Here is a 21,750-nt window from a genome sequence, read left to right on the forward strand (position 1 = left end):
CATTTTGTGGGGGCCCAGCAGCAAATCCGGGCCTGTGTACAAACTCGCAGCATAGCATTCAGTAGCCTAACACATTGTGAGCTTGCATATCTGCTATTTTTGAATATCCAACATATAAATGCAAGTGGATTGTGATGCTATGTTAACTACTTTGCTGAAGACCCAGTGGAACCCACTCAAGGACCCCTGGGGGTCCCCAGACCCCACTTTGAGAACCAATAAGGTAGTTTGCCTTAGTAGCCTACATCTATTTAGGGCCAAATATGTTTCTAGTTTGTGTTATGATCGTGTAATAAGTAATTTCATTCCAGTAAGTGATGTAGGCGCCTAGGCGGCCTATATCTTTCTTGAGTGATAATTCATTTTGGTCTAATCTTCTAAAAAGCCGTTTGGATATGCAATTGCCCAGGACCCCCAATCTGACCGATACATACGCCCATATAACATTTGGCATGATGTCACTATGATTCAGACATAACCATCAACATGCCTGATACAGTGATACACACACGTAAGAAGGTTGTTAGAATTGTTTGAATTTTTAACATTCTTAAAATGTTTTTTTTATAAAATATTGCCCCAAACGGATATTCCATTTTTTCCAGAGACTTCAGAGCTTGGCTGAAGTTTTTCTTCTTTCCTCTTCCAAAAACCTTTATTTTGAAAGTTTCTGACCGGATGTTGTTTCGGAAACACTGTAATAAATGGTTTCCTTGAAGCTAGGAAGTTGGACTAAATGTTCGTCATCTCCACATATCTTGATTCAGAGATTGTGTCAATTACAAATTTCATTAGAAATTTGAAGCTCACGTTCGGTACGAGCCGTTGGAAGTGGTTTGTCCGGCTGTACGTCTGTAGCAGCTGTTAGTTCACCCTTCATCATCTCTTATCACTAGTACTCACACAGCATGCTAGCTGCTAGCTAGCTGTAGCAAAAAACCTCCACAGGAAATCGCTATAGCTTCGATAGCTTCAGCCCAGTGTGAGTATGACTCTCTCTGTCTGTCTGTTATGCTTTTACTTGTTTTAAATAACCTCTGCGACATGGACACCGAGGGAGTAGTGATCCGCATCAGGACCCCGACTGGGGATATGGACTCATCTGTCGACTGTCCATCCATGTTAAGCTTCAACGACTTGCTGGTAAGTTTCAAAAACGCTAACGAATTGGCTAACAGACAGTCTCTCCTGGTTGTCACTAACTTTATATACTAGTAATAGCTGAACCTGGTAACTATAGGTATGTGTTTAGGACTCCTATATAGTAATGGTTAGCACACGGACACACCTGTACTGCTCTGTAACTTTATATTTGGTTGATTTAACATCATATTCTTGCCCAAGCCAATCTTTGTAGTATGATAACTTAATTTGCAAATGTTAGCTATGTAGGTGATGACTGCTGTTATAACCTATGATTTAAACAGTGTGCTAAATAATGTACCCTTCAAAACACTTTCAGGGTGCAATCAAAGATGTCATGCCCGAAGGCACTATCACTGCTTTTGAATGTAAGTATTGCAGAATTTGCAGTCAGTCATACATGTACATTCAATCTCTGATAAAGAATGTGAAAGGTCTTTCCTGATTTGAGCAAGTTTTACCATATAAACAGATATGTATATGTTTACAAGCAGAAGTGTGTTTGTAACTTGACTTTAGTACTCGCAGAACTTTGATTAGTCACGATAGAAAGGCTTGTTGCTCTACTGTGTTGGCTGTCATATACTGGACATTATTACCATGTTGTTCCCTGTGTTATCAATTTGCTATACAACACTAATTAGTTGATAATGCGCTCTCTCTATTTTGTTTTAGATGAAGATGAGGTGGGGGATAGGATCACTGTAAGAAGCGATGAAGAACTCAAAGCCATGTTGTCGTATGTGAGTGCACATTCCATCCATCTCTAAAACTAAACACATTTTAGCTCCACTAGAACACTTGGGAGTTCAGTTCTGTTCCATATGCCATAATTCTGGTCAGCACTGAATCTATGAGTCAGCAAATTATACGTGATGTTTCTCCTGGTTGGATCATGGGGTGCATGTGTTTGGTCTGACATACAGTATAACAGTCTGACAGGCATTAGTCTGACACCCTGCCCAATCCCAACGCTAAACCTAGCGTTAGTTTTAACTTGCTACAGGTTAGTTTTAACCTGCCACGTATGTCAGCCACGGGTTCGTTTTAACTTGCCACGGGTTAGTTTTAACCTGCCACGTATGTCAGGAGTCACGGGTTCGTTTTAACCTACCACGGGTTAGTTTTAATCTGCCACTCATCACGAGAGCCATGGGTTAGTTTTAACCTGCCACGGGTTAGTTGTAACCGGCCACGCATGTTGGGTGCGACGGTGTTGTCGGACTAATGCCTGTCGGACTGTTAGTATGTCTAACCACCCCGGATCATGTCACTCTTGAAAAAGTGTAATGGTATACAGATTGTTTGCCATTGGCTGACTGTTGAATTTGGAAAATGTTGCATTCAGCTCTGTCCCAAACCCATCTTTTTGGTGAGACATTCAGTGTAGAATAGCTCCTCTTCAAATGTGACCGAAGCTCAGGCTGTAGTTAGGTAAGCAGTGCTTAATTTCTACCGGAGCTTGGCGGAGCTCAGCTCCGGATCCTCCCTCCTGCATTCCGGTACCTGTAGAAGGGCTCCGGTACCTCTAAGGGCGTACCGCCACCCCAAATGCACATTTGCCCCCAGCTTGCCTTTTTTATCCATTTCCTGCTAGCTAGCTTTCTTGCTAGGTGCCAGTGAGAAGAGTTGATTTGTCCTTGCCTATGTGTCGGAGTGATAAATTAGCAAGCACGTAGAGTTAGTTGTCCCTCTGAATGCCCTTTATATTGGTCTTTTTTTTGTGCCTGCCTGGCAATTTGCGAGGCAGTTATATATTAAAGGAAAACCCCCACAAAATCAAGTCCAGCAAGTTTGGTTGCTTTAATCACTGAAACAAGTGAAATCGTGCAGGGACTGCTGTAACAGGGTCTTAGTTTGGAACCGGCTGCAGAAGGATGCATTAATATAAGGGTGTTGTACTCTTGCCCACTGAGAGCCACCAACAGAGCTTTTAAAGTGTTCAATGACATGGGCCCTTTGACAGATGCTGCCAATGGATCATGAGAGTGAAATATGTACTTTGGTGATAATAACAAATGGTGTTGTTAGCAATGCTAACTTGTGTTTATTGCAAGTAGGGATGTGCGTCTTCCCGAAGCCTCTACCAATTGTGCTATAACTATGCCACGCTCCTGTGTCAAAAGCTTAGACCTGGTCCACGCTGTAATAGGCCAGCAGTCACTTTGAATGGCTTGCTTCAGACGGCGCACCTCTGACGGTGCATCTCTAGTGCTTCAATATTCAAATGTAACAAATAATCGGCTTTGAAGGTTTGAAAAATAAAATGCTGTGCGAGTTCTCGCGAGTCTCTGGGCCATCTAACGTTATACAGCGGCTGGTCTCGGAAGATCACAGAACACAGTCAGAGGCAGAAGGCAGGAGAAGTTTCCCATAGTCTCCCCTCTTTACTTCGTATGGTGGTGTCGCATTTAAATGCGAGCCGATGCTTGTGAGCTTGTAGATTAGGTACAGTATGTTTACTATGTTAATGTTTGCCACGCGACACCGGAATGCAACAAAGAATAAATCAGCTGCCTGCTATAAGATAAAATAAGTTGTAAGTACCTGGGAAAAGAATCCGAGATGAATGCATTTAATAAAATTATTTATATTGAGGCGGATGGAGGCAGACTTTTAATTTCCGGTTCATTTCTGGTTTTATCGATTCATGCATTTATACATTGCATACGGTGCCCACTTCAACGATGTGGGACTTGCCACATTTTTACATTTAACTCCCATTTCATTTTATATGGTTATAATGTGGTTATATACATAACCTAACTAAAGCTAGCAAAATAAACTAGAATAAAAAACAGTACAGTAGTACAGTAGTGCATCCCGTGGATGCAGAGGTCGTTGTTTTATTGCGTTCCTTAACTATAAACTGCGTTTTGGGATGCAAAATGCACCCTATTTTAATCTCTGTATATATATTTTTTTTAGCATCTATTGTTAGCCTTTCTCTGGCACTAGCCTCACGTTACCGCCTATGCCTATGGTAACGGGAGGGAATGTGTTAATCAATAAAAACTGGCAAGTATAGTGCATAGCAGTGGGCGTGGTTTTCTGGTTCCATTGAAAAATTTACAAAAACATTTATATCAATTATTTTAAGCCTAGAATCAAGCCCTCCAGGATCCTGGTGAATCATGCCCATACAACCTTTGATTATGTGATTAAATAAAATCTATATACTGTATATAAAGGTTGGGCAATATGGCAATTTTTTTCAATTGCCCATCGTCTGTCCAAAAATCGCCGATGGACGATATATTCGTGTTATAAAAGTAGTGAGAACAGCTCACTGCGGGTCGCAAAAAAGCCAGATCTACAAGCTCTCAAGGCGTCGCGCCCTGCCTGTTTTTGCAGCGCCGTTCGCTATGCGTTGAGAGCTTGTAGATCTGTCTGTTTTTGCAGCGCCGGTGTCGGGGTAACAAAATAAAAAATAAGTTACAGGCGGAGATGAAGTGAAGTTGAACAGACAAGCAGCAGCAAGCTAAGCTAACATCACCACAATGGCTGGTGTTGTTAGCTTAGCTTGTTGCAATGCACACGTTGTCACTCACTGCTTGTTGTCACTCACTGCTTGTCTTTTAATTTTCTTTATTTTTTCATTTCCCCCCCCGACTTCACGGCCGTGCATTGAAGCACGTCGGTTGATGAGACACGAGACGGCAGTGTGCATTCTGGTGTAACTGTATATTATTCTTACTGGGTCTGGACTGGAGTGACAGACGTAAACACAGCAACATGTAGCCTGCCCTAGTAACTTCTCCTCCTCCCCGGACGGTCGGAGGCGCAGAGCGTCGGACCCCGCAGGGAAAGACAAAGGGGAAAAAGTCGGGTTTAGCGTGTTCCGCAGGGAAAGTGTTAAATTATAGAAAAAAGTGAATACTGGTAGTTTTATTTAAATACAAATGTAACTACTCCCACCTAACCCCATTATATACTATTGCCATTAGAACATTTTGTTTAATAATAATAATAATAATCTATTATACATTTGAAAACGTGTGCCCAAGCCCAAAGCAGGAAAATAAAGTCACCAGCTACTACGTCACTGACACGCTGCAACACGCTGCAACACACACTGCAACAACACACTAACACGACACAGCCTTACCCTCCGCGTCGATCCACGGCTATCTCCTCATGTCGCGCCGCACGACCACATTCAACAACACCCGCGTAAAAACTGTCATTGCACTGCCACTAAAGCCGCCTCCCCTCCACACTCACAAACAACATCAATATCAATAATAAACACAAACACGCCACAAGCACCGACACCCCCGCCTAATTTGTTGCCAGGTCTATGAAAACTAGCCCAGAAAAAATGCCATTCAACACGCTACTTACAACTCGCTTACAATTCGCGGACCTGGCAACACTGCATCCTGTTTTCCCATTGGCTACGGTTGCTACAACACGCATTTGCACTGCATGATGGGAGCAACACAGCTTAATGTAGGGGTCACCGATTGCTGTGCTACATCCCCCTCATGTTCTCACCACCCCCTTCGGCTACACCACACACACTAACCTACACACTTCTCCACATGCAACACAGGCCCCTTATTGGCTAACCCCCTCACATGGCGATCCCCACGCAGCCAGCCACACACACACAACGGCCACGTTCGCAAATATCGCACTGAGCGCACTGTGCAAATGCAATGCAAACTAATAGGCGAGTGTGCTTCGGTGCGGTATTTCCCAACGCGCCCATCTCATCGACACAACGCGCGCAGTCGGATGCCAAGCTCTTCCGCGATTTATTCCTTTCCCAGTCTCACCACACCACGGACTCATTGTAACCTCGCATCAGTGTCACTGCAGACACGTAATCACACTGTGGAGGATTTGTGACTGAGTGACTGTGTGTGTGTGTGTGTGTGTGTGTGGTTTGATTTCAGCATGTTTTACACTGCACAGTTGCGCAGTGCACACCATGGGACAAATCGCCTTTTCACCCCCTGCCACTGTGCCCACAAACGCATGTACAAGAGGAAAACAATCTAAACATTATATACTAACGTCAGCATCGGGCAGATTAACACACACAAGCGTTATTAGTTGAGTTTTCTTATTGAAGTGCCTCTGATTTGTAACTGTGCGTTTATGTCAGTCAGCGATGCGATCCGTTGTTATTCAGCCACCAGCAGCAACATACGCACGGACTGGAGAGAGGCGACGTGTTTCTCTCCCTTCGGCTCATGTAGCCCTCATTGTAACTACAAATATTGTTCCCGAAGAAACAATGTGGGGTCACTGCAATCCAAAAGATTGTAGGCCTACTATAATGCAGTCAAGGTCCCCACAAAAATATACTACAGTATGTTCTGCTCCATTCTCAACATCTTTTGGTTTCCAAAAACACTAACTTATTGTAAGTAAACCAAAACAGTAAAAAGCAGTTTCATGTGTGCTTATTTTAAATTAATTTAATTTGCTTTGATGTGAAAATAAAATACAACACATAATAATAATACCCATCTGTTAATACATGTGAAGGCCACAATACTGGGTTTAAAAACACAGCTGAAACATGAAGTGGAGTCTGTCAAATCTCGCAATTTCCTTCTTCCCATTGCGCTGCAACGGAACTAGGATGAGCCGCCCGAAGGGCGGCGAAATTCTAGTAATATACGCTTTTAAACGAATGCTTGTGATGAATTTGAATGTTTTCACTAAAAATTATTTCTGTTCAAGTAATGTCGTCATGCCTTCAAATCACAAGGCCTGCCTATAACTATTGAACAAGTAATGTATTATACATTTTGCATATTATCATATTTTCAGATGAGGTAGAACATTTAAATTAATTTAACAACTACAGAGGAATTCACTAGTTGTCCAGTAAAGGGGCAATTGACCACTGTAAAATGAAGGACAAGACAGCAGCTTGCATGAGGGCAGTAGCAAAGATCAGCGAGCATACTCCAGGATGCACTGAGCTAGAGTCTCATCTTGAGCCTGAGCTAAATGATGACCACTGCTCATGACTCCTGAAAGTGTTCTGGTGTATTCTTTTATGTGGTTCTGTGGCTTTTACAGTAGGCATAACCTTTGGAAATGCATGGATGAATTAGGACATGCTGAGCTTGATGCCTTTTGCTTCTGGATCACTTTTTAGTCCCTCCGCACACTGTCCACCCGACCACCTCTCCCTCCCAGGGAGCTCTGTTTTCCGTATTCCTCTATACTTACTGTTCACGCCACAGACATTACGAGTAATGACTTGTAATGGGTTTCTCTACGAGGTACAGTGAAAGCTAAATGAACTGTCAATTTTTATTATTTATTATTCAGTACTTAAAGTTTTGCCTCATTAAAGAGCAGCCCCCCCTGGGCAGTGGAATTGTTCAAAATCTACTTTCATCTGTGGATGTCTTTTACCCCCCATCAGCTCACAATGATGCCACTAGAGCCACAGGCTCAATTTGCTCCCCTTGTTTTGTTTTATTTTTGTCCATCTTTATCATGCAGTCTCTTCTGGATGCTTTTTAATCATTAACTCCTTTGTAGCCATGAACGATAAAACGAGATAAACTTAATAATGTACAGGTTACCATAGACGATAAAACGAGATTTGGTAAATGAGCCTTAATCCATTGTTAGCCACCGCCATCATCTATGGAAAGAACAGCCAAAATCCTAAATCCTCCCTTCACGCGCACGCACACGTGCATGAGCACGTGTTTTTTTTAGTGCCTTTATAGCTCATAATGGGATAAAGTACAATGTTCGGAGCTCAATAAAACATGAATTCGAGCTGCCGCTAAACAAAACAATGATGCGGTCACTAGCATACAGTAGCTCTGTGAGCCTCAGTAGAGCAGGGGTTTCGACATGACAACAAGAGCAATTCTCTGCTTATTTCGTCCATTTTCTCTGGCACTTTCCACCTACCGCCCCCTATCGCCCTTGGCTACAAAGGAGTTAAGTAGTGCAAGGTGGCGGCCACATCGAGCTGAGACATCGAGACTTGGCAGCTGTTGGGATGACAAGCTGTAGTGAAAATATGTTGACCTCTGTGCTGGCATAATGTTTCTTCAATCCAGGGGAAACGCTTGAAGATTGTTTTTCATATTCTTTTTTGTGCATACAAGTGCCAGTTGTCATTATTTGATCTCCATAATCTGTCATCACATTGGATGGGTTAGAGACCTTTTGGCAATTGCCAAATAAAACAGAATTGTTATACTGAGAATTCCCCCCCTGTAGAAGCCTATAAAACCTTAAAATTTGGACATGAGTGATATCTGATCTGATACATACTGTGGTAATAATTACAACAATACCCTACCCCACCAGTCAAGTGATAGGTTGATACAAAAAAACCTGTGTATTCCCTTGTAAAGAATGGACAGCTAGCCACAACCATGCAATTAGTATAAGCCACTCTGTCTGTCGTCCAGAATTTCCAAGTGCAAACTGAGAGCTGCTCACAGCTTATCTTGATTACGTGCTTGTTCGTCTGAACAAAGACAGACAGGTCTCTTTGCTCCAAATACTTATTGACAAAAGGATCAATTTGCTTACATTTGTACACTCTGAATCTCAGATTTTATTCGGGAAAGATCGGTATCGGTATGTTTCAACATCAAATGATCGGAATCGGATCGGGAGCCAAAACACGTGATCGGGACATCCCTAGTTGTAACCAAGCTCTATGCAGCTTTGTTATGTCAGGCAAATCTGCTCCTGTGAAACTCTTAAATTGGTGGGAGTAAGCATCATGAGTAACACAACAAAATGCACAACATCAAAGCTGAGATCCTGTACATTTATGATGTTGATGTGAAATGCAAACTAGTTTAGCAGGCAGAAATAAAGAATATGCGCACTCAAAACATAATACATTTTAGCATCCACAAGAATGCAGTGCTTCGTCCACACATTTCGAATGTCATTTGTACACTGAATCTTTTGGCAAACAAATCCAGTCCCTTAATGCTATTCTGCCCCTCAAGGGACAATCTTGTGTACTAAAATCAGCTGATCAACAAAAAATGTCCACTGAAATATAATTTACACAAGCAGCCTGCATTAAGTGTGGTATGCAAGGGTAATGCATCGCAGCAGTCATTTGCATTGGTATCAAAGGACTTACCTGGGTTTGCTGTGGTTGCCTTTTGGCCTCCGCTGAGACCTCAGCAGGGTTTTGCCTTGGTGTTGTTAATTCCAGGTGAGTGGACAGCCATTATGTGAAATTAATAGGAATTAAGAGCAACTAGCATGTTGGGTGAAAAACAGGGCAATCCATTAAGCTCTCTCGTGGTAACTAACCTTCTCCCTCTTTGTTGCGACCGTAGATCGTAGACTGTTATGAAAACCTGTCAGTCCGTTCGTCTGTCACGCCTCGTGACACGCTCCATATATGGCCGTCAATCAGTCACGGCTCGTGACACGTCCCCATATATGGCCATCAACATATATGAAGATCACGACACTGACCTCATCAAACCCTGGATAGCCATACATGGAGAAGACTGGATCATCATCTAGATCTGCATATATGGAGCCGGCCAGCAACTCTATATCTGACCTCAAACCCTTAGATCGCGATATATGGAGCTGACTTGTTCTGACATTTCATATGTTGATCCTCCCCACCTGTCCTTCCTCTTCGATGTCTCCCTTTTGACTGATACCTGCCCCAAAGTTATTAGCGCAGCTGCGCCCGGCAGCCGGCAGTTCTCAACGGGCCCAAAAATTAAGGCCCGGTCCTATCTGGGCCCTAACTGGGCTGGCCAGAGGCCCCGCCTGGCCTTACTAATTAGCACACATTCTATGCCCTACCCGGCCTGAAAACGTCAATAAATAAAAGGTCCATATTTGGGCATTCCCAGACCTGTTGTTTCAAAAAAAAATTTTTTTCAAAAACAAAGATTCAATATTTTTGCTTTAGTGGTTAATTCATAACGTATTTTTGAGGGGAGCCAGCCCCTCCTATACACAGGTTTAATGTTTGCCTTAGTGCAATGTTTGTTTTGTAAACGCATTGACAATGAATGGAAAGTTTCATATTGTCTCTTTATTGTTAATGGCGTTTAATGTGTGTGTTTGTTTTACATCACCATTACATCACCTAATCAACATGAGAACATGTTGTTAGTCTTTAATATATTAGCGCCCCTCACTTCACACAGGTGTGATTTTTGTACTTTGGGTCTCGGGTGACACCAAAAAATTGGGAACCCCTGAACTACATGACCTCATTTACTAGCCACTTGGCTCCCCCTGGAGGTAGCACCCCTAATTCCGCAGTTTTTAAGGTAGCTCTCCATGGCACGTCGGAGGCAGTAAGTGTTGGAAAGCGTCTGTTGAATGGGCGGTGGCTACACTGGCACGTTGGGTCGCTTGTTGTAGCGTAGAGTCGAAAGCCGACTTCCAACCGACTGACCTCTCGACTTCATCCGACTGCCATCTGTAGTTATCTGTGGTAGTCTGGTCTGTTCGGTGGAGAGCTACCTTTACTCCCATTTGCCCATAGTCTGCTAATGATGATGAGACCAACTCGCCTTTTCTCTTTTCCTCCCCTCTTACACTTGTCCCTTAAGGCTGAGCGATGGTATTTGGGATCGGACGCTGTTTAGTTATTGGCCAACAAAGGAGAATGTCTTTTAATACAACAACTACAGATTAGGTGGTAATTGTAGCCTTAATCAATAAGCTAGCTGAGCGGAAAATTAAAGGTATGTGAATCCCCCCCCACCCCTCAAGCCTATACACAGTTACACACACGCACGCACTTCTTTGGTGTGAGACCTATTGTTCATATGTGGCCTAGTGAGAATGCTGGAGGGTAAAAGCAGAGGGCTAGGAGCGAGGAGCGACCTGACAGTGATAAATAGGCCTTTTAATAACAGCTGTGCCACTTGGGTAGCCATTCTGATCCATTCCCATCCAAGCTGGCCCCGGCCATCACCCCCCCTCCCCCCAACCCACCCCTTCACAATGAGAGAGCAATGCTATATTTACATATTATATGTTCATATTAAATGTCACAAATAATTATTTGTATCTTCATCTAATGCTGTGCTCATAATTAAACTGGCACATGTCCCCCCCCCCCCCCCCCCCCCCAATGCAATGGCCATCTATGGCTGTAGTTAGAAGTGGGAGTCATTGTCAGGGTTAAGGCCTCTATGTTAATTTACAAAAAAGAACACACACAGACACACACAGACACACACACACACACACACAGTCACACACACACCATTTAACAGAGGTTTTAGTTTAATGTAACATCAATTGGTATGTTGCCCAGCTTGTGTGTGTGTGTGTGTGTTATTCCTATAGGGTATGAGTGTTTGGTGAGCTGTTGACCTGGAGCAGAAAAGGGTTAATGCTACAGTGGTCCAGAACAGCCCTCAGGGCTCTAGTCCTCACAGGCAACAGATTTCAACACAGCATGTGTCTTTTTTGGGGAAACAGTGTCTGACATTATTTAAAGAAACCAATCCATTTTAGTGATGTGAATGATGTGCTTTACAAGGTCAATTTCCAAAGGGTTTATTTTTTTCGTTCAATGATTAAAAACACTGATGCTTTGATTGCAAATTAGAACCACTTATTTTTCTCATTTTCCACTTTCTTTGTTTACCTTTAGTACTGCAATACAGTGAATGAACAACGCATGAATGGACTGCTGCCAGAGCCTCTCACCATATTTCCGCGAGGTATGGAAAAGTGTGTGTGTGACTTGTTATGATGCCGTTTTTTGAATAATGTTTTGTTTTCAATGTTGCAACACTTAAAATTTTGAATATGACATTTTAACGGTAATATCGTATCGATCGATATCGCAATATTTGGCATAAATACCGAGATGAAATTTTGTCCATATTGTGCAGCCCTACCGTTTACCTGTAATTGCCGTCATACAGTAAATGTGTGGACTGGGCCTAATTCTTACCAAAAAACAACATATCATGAACATATCATCCCCAAATGGGAATCGCATGTTGATGTGTCTATAGAAAAGCGGTTTAACTTCTGCCATGTCTGTCTGTCGTACAAACCGTTTCCTCCTCGTGTTCTGACGGGTGTACACACCATGACTGACACAGACTGACAAATTTGTGGTCGGAGGAATGCACTTTTGCCCAAAATAGGGACACCACGGTTAATGTGGTTAATGTTCCATCAATGGTATCGATGGAAAATACTGCTGAAATCTGTCAAGTTTCAAAGGAGTTGCACATTTGGAAGTTATCGGCTCTGCCCATTTCCCATGGTCCTGCTTTGGTTCGGATCAAGCTTATCTGAGTTTCTTAATTTTTTTCTTTGCATTAACGGCACACATCAAAATGGCTAACGCACCCGTAAAGCAAAGCGGCTACCCATTTATCTCTCCCTCGCTCTTTCTCTCAATCTGCCTCTGCCATCCCCACCTACCCACCCACCTCCCTCTTTGGTCTCAAGAGCCCTACATCTCAATCACTCTCTCCTCTACAGCTAATTTCAGAGTCACCCTCATTTCATTTCTTTTTTTCTTTTTTTTAAAGAACTGATTCCTTTTCTGCACATTTGTAAATGGCCCAGTGATGTGTTCTACAATCTAGTCAATTACTGTTTCAGCCGGCAAGACTCCAGGGATCCGGAACATACATGGCCTGAAGGTACGTATCTCAATAATTGTTTCAGCAGCCTTTCACACGGGGAGAGAGAGAGAGAGAGAGCAAGAGAGAGAAGGAAAAAGTTGTGGCAAATGGATTGGTAATGCTGTGTTCCACTTATTGAAATGTCAATTGAAGTCAAGGCTGTCTCTTTCTTTCTCACATTTTTTTTCCGCTCCCCTCGTCTATATTTATGTATGTAGATGGCTGACTATGGTTATAGCAATTCTCTCTCTCTCTCTCAGTTCATTTGGTTATGCTAGGTAGTCATTTAAGAGCACGGTGTTATGCTCTAACTCCTACCCCCCAAAGTATTGTGATCCGTCCACACGTCTGTTAGCGGGAAGAGAATCTGGGTTGGTTGGACCAAACTAAGTCAAGCAGCAGCAGATGAAGCATTGTCACTCAGCCGTGAAATCATCATTACGAGCCGGGGCCCCTATTCAGGAGTGGCTTGTCCCCAGACCCTCCCACTTTATGTTGGGCATGTGTTACTGTTGAAACCCATTGCTAATTACAACGGGTTAAGTGGCTTGACACCTTGCTGTCTCTCCAGATGATCCATATTACGTCTCCGTTTCAATAATAAAATGTCCCCTCTCCACCCACCCCACTCCCCAAATACTGAAACCACTTTATTTAATGTGTCCTCCGAGGGGCTTTGGCAACGGCTCTCTCCTTTTCTTTTCTTTTTTTTAAGGTCATAGGACTGTTTTGTGAGGATGAAGGTTTTTTTTCCGAAGACCTTTGGCAATCTTCCCCTATACTCTTCTTCTGTTTTAATATAAAAGTGATTGGCTGAAGGGAGTTCTCGCGATCCATTTTTTAAATGAGGTCTTTCTGGGCACTAATTAAAGACAGGATCCCGTGCCTTAGTAGACACATCACCCTGGCCCTTTGACCTCAATTAAAGAAGTTATTTTTGGAAAGCCCTCCTTACAGTGGCCACCATGCGTCTCTTTTGTTCAATATCTGGGTTGACTATATACATTGCTCTCAAGGAGGGATTGTTTTTGTGTGTTGACTATCCTTCTCTGACATTCACTCATTTACTTGGCAATCTCTCTCTCTCCCTCTCTCTCACCCACATATTTGGTTTACACTCTTAAGGTTCCATTCTTATACTCTTTTTGCAGTGTACCTCCTCTCCCTTTCTCTGCCTTCTCTCTCTCTCTCTCTCTGCCTCTATCTTTCTCTCATTTTCTCTCTCCTTCCCCTGCTCTCTAAAAAGCCAATTAACCTCCAGGCTGAGCCGAGAGGTTGTTGTGTTCATGTTCATTAGTAGGGTCTTGGCTGTATGTCTGTCTGTCTTTTGGCCTTGGCCACTAAGTAAGTGTGTGTATGTGTGCGTGTGTGCGCGTGCGCCCTCAGGTGAACACCAGGCCAAACCCAGGCAACGATTGCGTTCTTGCCACCCCAGACCCCATGGCCAACAACAGGTGAGTGCAAGGGAGATGATGTCGCACTGTCTGGGATTACACATCATGTACATTTCACTTGTAACACAATGCAATTGAATTGTTTTCCAGCCTCAAGAAGTCATCAGCAGAACTGAAGAAGATCTTGACAAATGGGCAGGTGAGCTATTCTCCTGGTGGTCAAGTACTTACTTCATACTCAACAACCAGCCAGGTGCTGCTGTTTATTGTGTTCTTGTGCGGGTCGCAGTAGAGGCCCGCGCTGGTAGCAGGACGTCCATGGGTCCTTATGTCTTGGTCATCCAATGCCGCACGCACGCACACACACCAGCAGAGTGGTGAGCGTGTCAAGGAGACAATTAAACCAGCAGCCCCTCTTGTTTCTCCTATAACACGGTGGACTAATAGAGTTGTTGTCTCCCTCCTCCCTTCCTACACCTGTCTCCTCTCATTCCCTCTATTCCCCCTCCCCCTGCCATGTTAACAAATCAATTGGAATTTTGGAGGGGAGGGGAGGAGGGGGGTGGTTAGGGGGACGTTTTAATCTCTACTGCTGACTGCCTCTTCCGTTAAGGTCTCTATACATTTTATCTTTTATCATATCACATTAACATAATTTTAGACCCGGTACAAACAAGCATCTGTCCATCTGTTGGCCTATTGACAAACGCAAGCGAGCATGCACGCAACAGGTACAGGCAGGGGAAAGGTTGCGAGGAGCCTGGGCTAGTGATAAATTGACAACACTGTCTCTTTATTAGAGCAAGACTTCATCAAAATGCCTAATATAACCTGTAGGGCACAGATTGGCTGCCTTTTTATGGCAAGTGAGCTCATTTCTGCTCTACCTCCATGGAGTAATAACATTACACCAGTGCCATCGGATTCTGCTGTGGTGGCACTGGCATGATGGTTTGAGAGACTTGGCCGTAGTAATGCACCGAAATGAAGAATAACACTTTGCCGAATACCGAAATGCCAAAACCATAATGACGGTAAAGAAACAACATTGGCTTGCGTCGGCCCTGGCTGCCGTGACTCAATTTAGGCTGTGCTGTCGTAGAAATGTAGATGTACACATTTAATAATACCCCTTTATAGAAGAGTATCTCCTCTAGGTTGCAATCTGAGATTATCTCATCTGTCACACCCCTGTGGTGCACAGACCCATGGCTCTGGCTCAGCGGTCATCGCCATGCTGGCTTGTGGTGGACATTTTTGATACAATTTATTTTTTTATATATAGAATGACTAAACATAAAGAGGCTTAAAGAGCTAGACCAAAATTTACATTACAGGTCTGTAACTCTGAGAGTGTACAGTACAAATGGAACCAAAAGTTTGCTTCAAATTGTACACTCTTAGACTTATGGAAGTCCTTAAGGAACATTTTTATATATCTTGACATAATGTAAACATTTCTTCTACCTTTTACAGTATTGAGCAGATTATTTATTTATTACTTTAAAGTGAGACACCAACCCACAGTGTTGGTCTGAGTTAGTTCTGTCCTCACTGAATGTCTGTAGTAATTCAGTAATAATCAACACTGTTCAACTGAACTAGCTGTCATCATCCTGTTATATCTGGACTCTTCTTCTTTTTCGCCCCAATTTAGCCGTTATGCCATATAGGACATACATAGTACTACTACTACCCAACACATTAATGCCCTTATCCTTGCAACACTAAGACCGAGCACTTTAAGAGACCAGCCCGTGAAAAGGGCTGGTCTCTTAAAGAGAAAAAAGGATAAGGCTGCAAAGCAGGGATTCTTCTGAATTGATGTCACCAGGCTTAGAATTACACTAGGATGGGTGTGATTGAATGTTTGAAATGGATTGCTATAGGGTTTTCTACAATGCCTTTCTAATACAGTACTTTGTACAACCAATGCTGCAATTAAATGATGGACCTCTTAAGACCTTGACTAGTCTAATTCCATCCACTGTCCTGGCATATGAACTCACTGGTATTTGAAGCATTTCCCCCAAGTGGCCAGACTTTTTTGTGTATGCACTGGGAATATTGTTTTAATGTTGTTGTTTTTTAATAAATCTGATTGATTAATGGATCATTCTCTAAGTGCATAGACTACTGTGGAGAAATGGGTGTAGACTGTAGAGATGAGGGGGCTTCATGTCAGCTGGGGCCACGTTATATTACCCCCTTCTGACACCTTTTATCAAAGTGGAATTGAACAACGACAGCAAACAAATCGTCATTAAACTCTACATCACTCACCTCCCCTCATCCCAAGCACAATGTCCTTTTATAAATTGGACAGCAAATGTTGTATTGATCTTCCCTCTCGCTGCTTCTCTCTCTCCCTCTGTGTCTGAACTTGGAATGACCTGGACGCTTGTCTTGTTTATGGCCTCCAGTAACATTTTGTGCTCTCTTCTCTCTCTATGTGGCTTGTTCTGTTGCTCTCTCTCCCCCCTCTCTCTCTTCCCCCCCACCTCTCTCACCCCCCAACCCCCCCCCCCCCCCCATGTCTCTCTCTAACCCCCCCATCCTCTCTCACCCACTCACTATGCACACACCTGCGTAGTTCAACATAACCTCCATTGATTACCTCCCAACCTTTGACATGTGTCTTTTCTACCAAGCCAAAGGCAATGGCATGTGTCACATACTCACATTGTTACATTCCTGTCTTTGTTGCTCTTTAGATAAATGCCCAAGACATCCACTACGAAGAGCAACTTGGTCATGGAAACGGAGGAACTGTGTACAAGTAAGTGTGGAGTGCTCTTACTAGGGATGGACATTGTTAGGATTATTTTTTTACACAACACTACAACAAATACTGCTCATCAATACCGATAATCATCAATACGCCATAAATTGGTGAGAAAAAGCACATCTAAAAATAATTAAAAGTTATTTTCATTACTGTCCCCAGTTCTTTTTTCAGGGGACCAATTCAATTGGTACATGTCTGCTGTGTGCCATTACTATGGCATAAATAAATTAGTTAAATTAGTAGAACTGTAGTTCTTGAACTTTCCAGAAGCAAACACTGTTTAAAAATTACAATTCACTGTTTTTAGGTAGGCCTACTTCAAAACATTTTCTTAAATAATAATTAAATCAAATCGTATGAAACTAGAAATATGCAATTCTGGAGCCAATTATAATGTCACGTCACCCCTGTGATCATGTGTAAGAAATTATGTGGGGATTTATCCCCCCAAAATCATGTTTTTGCAACAAACTGTTAAATGTTTTGCATTTGCCGCACCCCCATGGATGCAAATGGAATTGCTTTTGGCTCTGTGTTGATGCCATCATCCACGACATGTGATTCAAATTTGGGGTGTTTTGGACGTTTGGTTCAGGATTTGTGTTCACGATTATGGCCGAAGGATACGCACTATCAAAATTCTCCCTGTGATTTTTAATCGGATAGGTCCAGAGATCAGTTGTACCGATTTTTGTGAGATTTGGACAAACTCTGTAGGAGGAGGAGCAAAAAATGTGTTTTGAAAAAAATTCCAAATGGCGGAAAATCTATCCTGACACAAAAAGGGGCGTGGCCTATATGGGGAGATGCGTCATGACCCAAGGATTCCAGGTTAAAACTAGAAAAAGTGCCCCTCGGGGCACAGGTCTCCACCAGGGCAGTTCAGGTTGTGGCCTCCTGGTGGCGCTATAATAGGCCAATGTGAAAAGGGTGCCATTTCTTCATACGCCTTTGATGGCAATTGGATGATTTGAGGCATTTTGTTCCAAAAATGTGTTTTGCAAAAATCAACCTGTTGGTGGCGCTATAACAGGCCAATGTGAAAAGGGTGTGATATATTCCTCAGCCTAGTAAGAAAATGTGTGAAAGATTTCACGTAAATTGCACGCTGCGTTCATGATTTGAGGCTTTTGTTCAAAACGGGGCAATCTTGCAAACTGTGAAAGCCATATATAGCCAATTAGGATGGAATATGAAATATCGGACAGATCCGACTTGCGCACATGACCATAGAGATACTGTGTAACGATTTGTGAGATTTTTGGACAGAATCTGGAGGAGTAATATCAAAAAATTTGTTTTACAAAAGTCGGCCTCCTGGTGGCGCTATAAAAGGCAGATGCGGAAAATGCAGGTCAAAGGTTTGTCCTTGGCCTCTAGGGAGTGTGCATGCAACGTTTCAAGCAGATCGGTGTAGTTTTAGGTAAAACATGTGAAAAGCTGCCTCATGGTGGTGCTATAACAGGCCGTTCTGGAAAATGTGGGGCAGAGGTTCATCGTTGGCATCCAGGGAGTGTGTGTGCAAAGTTTGGCATCGACCGGGTTAACGGTGCCGGAGATTAGCTGGTAACAGGCGGACGGAAGGACGGACGGACACACACACGGACACACACGGACGGAGTGCAAAACATACTCTCTCCCCATGCCTTCGGCCTGGTGGAGACAAAAATGAAACAACCTGCCCCTGGCCAGTCGGGGCGCCTGGTGGAGGGGAAAGGAACTGTCAGTCTGCTGCCCCCCCCAGGTTGGCAGAGGAAGTGTAGCGCCCAAGATTTGACACTGGGTGACAAAATGGGTTGCAAAATCGAGGGATAAAATAAAGTGTGACAATTACTATAGTCTGGTTGCCCTGTTAGAGCAACCACACTAATAAATAGGCTAACTTTCCATCCTAGAGTATAGTGCATACTGCTTATCTTATATCTACGGACAAGACCAATTTAAGCTAAAATACGTTCACGGTGGTCACGGTGGCACAATCGGTAGTGCTGTCTCCTCACAGCTAGAAGGTCCTGGGTTCAATTCCCAGTGGGGACGCTGTGGGCACTGGGGGCGTGTTCCCTCCTCCACGCCATCAGTGCCCATACCCGAGGCGGGGTTGGCGAAAGGGCCTTTCTGTGTAGAGTTTGCATGTTCTCCCCGTGTCCCCTAGGGTAGGTACCCTCACAAAAAACATGCCGTAATCCTGGTCTCTAAACTACCTCCCCCTGGCTAGCCGGGGCGCCTGATGGAGGGGAAAGGAACTGGTCAGAATAACGTGTTCCTTCCACGCGCTACGTCCGGCCGGGGAAACTCTCCCCTGTCAGGTGAAAAGAAGCAGCTTGGACTCCTCATGCATAGAAGGAAGCATGAGGTCAGTCCGCTGCCCCCCCAGGTTGGCAGAGGAAGTGTAGCGCCCAGGATTACATTAGATAATTGACACTGGGTGAAAAAAATGGGTTACAAAAATTGTGGGATAAAACATTTAAAATAAAATATGTTAGATGCTCAATTTCAACACTATTTATACCCACCACTTTGATGATTTATTTAATTTCATAGTCAACATTTATTCGTGGTTATGTGTTTATACCTCTATTACGGCAACAAAACACGCAGCGGTTGTGCTAACCAACTTAACCAAGTACAACTTGATCTTCCCTCCGGCTCCATTTACAACGCTCCTATCCCTCTGGCATATAGGATGTAGATGATCAACTTATATTTTAACTGTAACTACCAGCACAGCTTCATTGCACCTTTGCTTCATAGAATTAGAAGCTATAACCAGAGTCGGATAATTAATATAATATAATAATTAAAATATAAGCTGAAAAGGAGTGAGAGAGGAGTCTGTGCGCCAGTTGATCAATCGCAGTTGCGATTGTTTGTTTGGACGGAAAATTGAAACTTGCTAAAATGGGTCTTCAAATATACTTTGGCATCTCAGAGCGATCCCCACCAGTAAAGTCTATGTTTGTTAAACACTTTGTTAGAATGAATTGAGCAGCACTGTTGGTCCAGGAGCTCATTGATATTTCAGTTCTGACCAATTAGGAACTGGTACCAAATTGCCATTGGTTCTTGTTACCCATCCATACCTTTTTAGAGTGGCTCTGATCAGGACGTTTGCCAGGCATGTGCAGTGACTTTATTAACATAATAATAATAATACTCCCTGTCTCCTGAGTGCAATAGAAGAGTAGATCTGATAAAGTTTGATGTTGAAGTGGTGGCCTTTCACTTTTTGCATGGATCCACTGTGCAGGCATGGTAGTGTTTTTCTTTCCCCCCTGGGTCCATATATCTCCTGTGGTTTGTTGTTGACAATCCATCAGGCCAGTTTGTCTCCAGGCCTTTATTTATTTATTTATTCTGATCTGAAGGTTGCCAACATATGTGATATCGATTTAGGGCCGTAAGGTATGAGAACAATTGGCTTAATCGGTGTACAGTAGCACACATTACCTGTTGCAATAGATAGAAGACGGATTCCCTCGTCTCTAGCTAGACTGATGTATTGCTACCCTGCTAATGTTATGACAAGGGTGGCATTTGGGTTGCTGCCTTTTATCCCCCTATTCCCCACCCAATGTTGTCCCCCCTCCATCAATTCACTACTATTGAACGGTTTTATTGAGATTGAAGTATTGATCACTGCTCAGTCCTAACCTTGACTTGACGGAGTGGTATGTCGGTCTGTCTGCTTTTGCAGGAGCCCCAGTAAATTCCCTCTCCAGCAAATCCACTTTTATTCTTGTGAAAGGGCACTCTTTTTCTGTTTTCCCCACCTCTTCTTTCTTTTTCATTTACAGCTTTTTACTGTTTCATCAGGACGAGGTGGTTTCATTAACAGCCCACCTCTCATACTAGTTGGAGAAAGTGATTGCCGATCAGATAGGCACTAGAAATTGTTCCACTGCACTGGGGAAGGCCAATATTGCAAGACCAACAACTTCTCAGTCAATTGAGCTCAGCAGAAAATCCATACGCTTAGGCTTTGAATTTTTTATGGTTGGGAGAAGAGGGTAAGAAAACTTGCTGAAATGTGTTTTCTTTCTTTTGTGTGTGTGTGTGTGTGTGTGTGTGTGTGTGTGTGTGTGTGTGTGTGTGTGTGTGTGTGTGTGTGTGTGTGTGTGTGTGTGTGTGTGTGTGTGTGTGTGTGTGTGTGTGTGTGTGTGTGTGTGTGTGTGTGTGTGTGTGTGTGTGTGTGTGTGTGTGTGTGTCTGTGTGAGATATAAACAGTATATTGTTGCTGCACGCTGTATCTAAACAGTATATTGTTGCTGTCGGTTGAAAACCTTGCCTCCAATGTAATTATTATTTAGTCACAAACTAAATGAATAGTAATAATTTTCACCAGCTATACATATCTACAAGCTTATTGCATCGCTACTGTTTACTACTGTCTGAGAGAAAAGGACAAACTAGCTCTAACCAGGACAGGAAGATATGTTCAAGAGGATGTAAGTAATTACATCAGAGTTTGTAGTTTGATAAACAGAATCCTTATACAGTAGGTCCACAGTTGTCTGCTTCCTTAAATAGTACATGTCAAATACCAGTGTCTTCTGCAACAGTGAAACAGTGAAACGATTACTTCTAGTCTTATACTTATTGACAAATAAAAGCGCTTTTCGATAGTAGGCCAAGGCCTGGCAATGCTGGCATGCAAACATTCCAGCGAAATTGCCATTTTGAAATTTGAATCAGAAACAAATCATTTGCGTCAATTGTGCAAATGCAAAAATGTTTTTGGATGCTGGCAAAAGGCAGGGGTGTATTTGGAAATACACCGAGAGCGCCGGCTACCCCAGACTACCCCAGAGGTAGTCTCATGTATGTG

General features: G+C 43.1%; 1 protein-coding gene across 3 annotated transcripts in view; it reads left to right on the forward strand.

The window, feature by feature from the left end:
- The first annotated feature begins 709 nt into the window (after positions 1-709).
- map2k5 (mitogen-activated protein kinase kinase 5) overlaps positions 710-21,750 on the forward strand; it is a 63,979-nt gene continuing 42,938 nt past the window's right edge. For all 3 annotated transcript variants that reach the window (XM_079497348.1, XM_079497350.1, XM_079497349.1), the window contains exons 1-8: positions 710-1,143; positions 1,463-1,511; positions 1,819-1,886; positions 11,750-11,819; positions 12,721-12,761; positions 14,130-14,197; positions 14,288-14,336; positions 16,852-16,916. In XM_079497348.1, coding sequence (XP_079353474.1) covers positions 1,012-1,143; positions 1,463-1,511; positions 1,819-1,886; positions 11,750-11,819; positions 12,721-12,761; positions 14,130-14,197; positions 14,288-14,336; positions 16,852-16,916 — 542 coding nt within the window. In that variant the 5' untranslated portion in view covers positions 710-1,011. The remainder of the gene's footprint in view (positions 1,144-1,462; positions 1,512-1,818; positions 1,887-11,749; positions 11,820-12,720; positions 12,762-14,129; positions 14,198-14,287; positions 14,337-16,851; positions 16,917-21,750) is intronic.

The sequence above is a fragment of the Electrona antarctica genome (genome assembly GCF_951216825.1).
Source record: "Electrona antarctica genome assembly, chromosome: 3".
Classification (NCBI taxonomy): domain Eukaryota; kingdom Metazoa; phylum Chordata; class Actinopteri; order Myctophiformes; family Myctophidae; genus Electrona; species Electrona antarctica.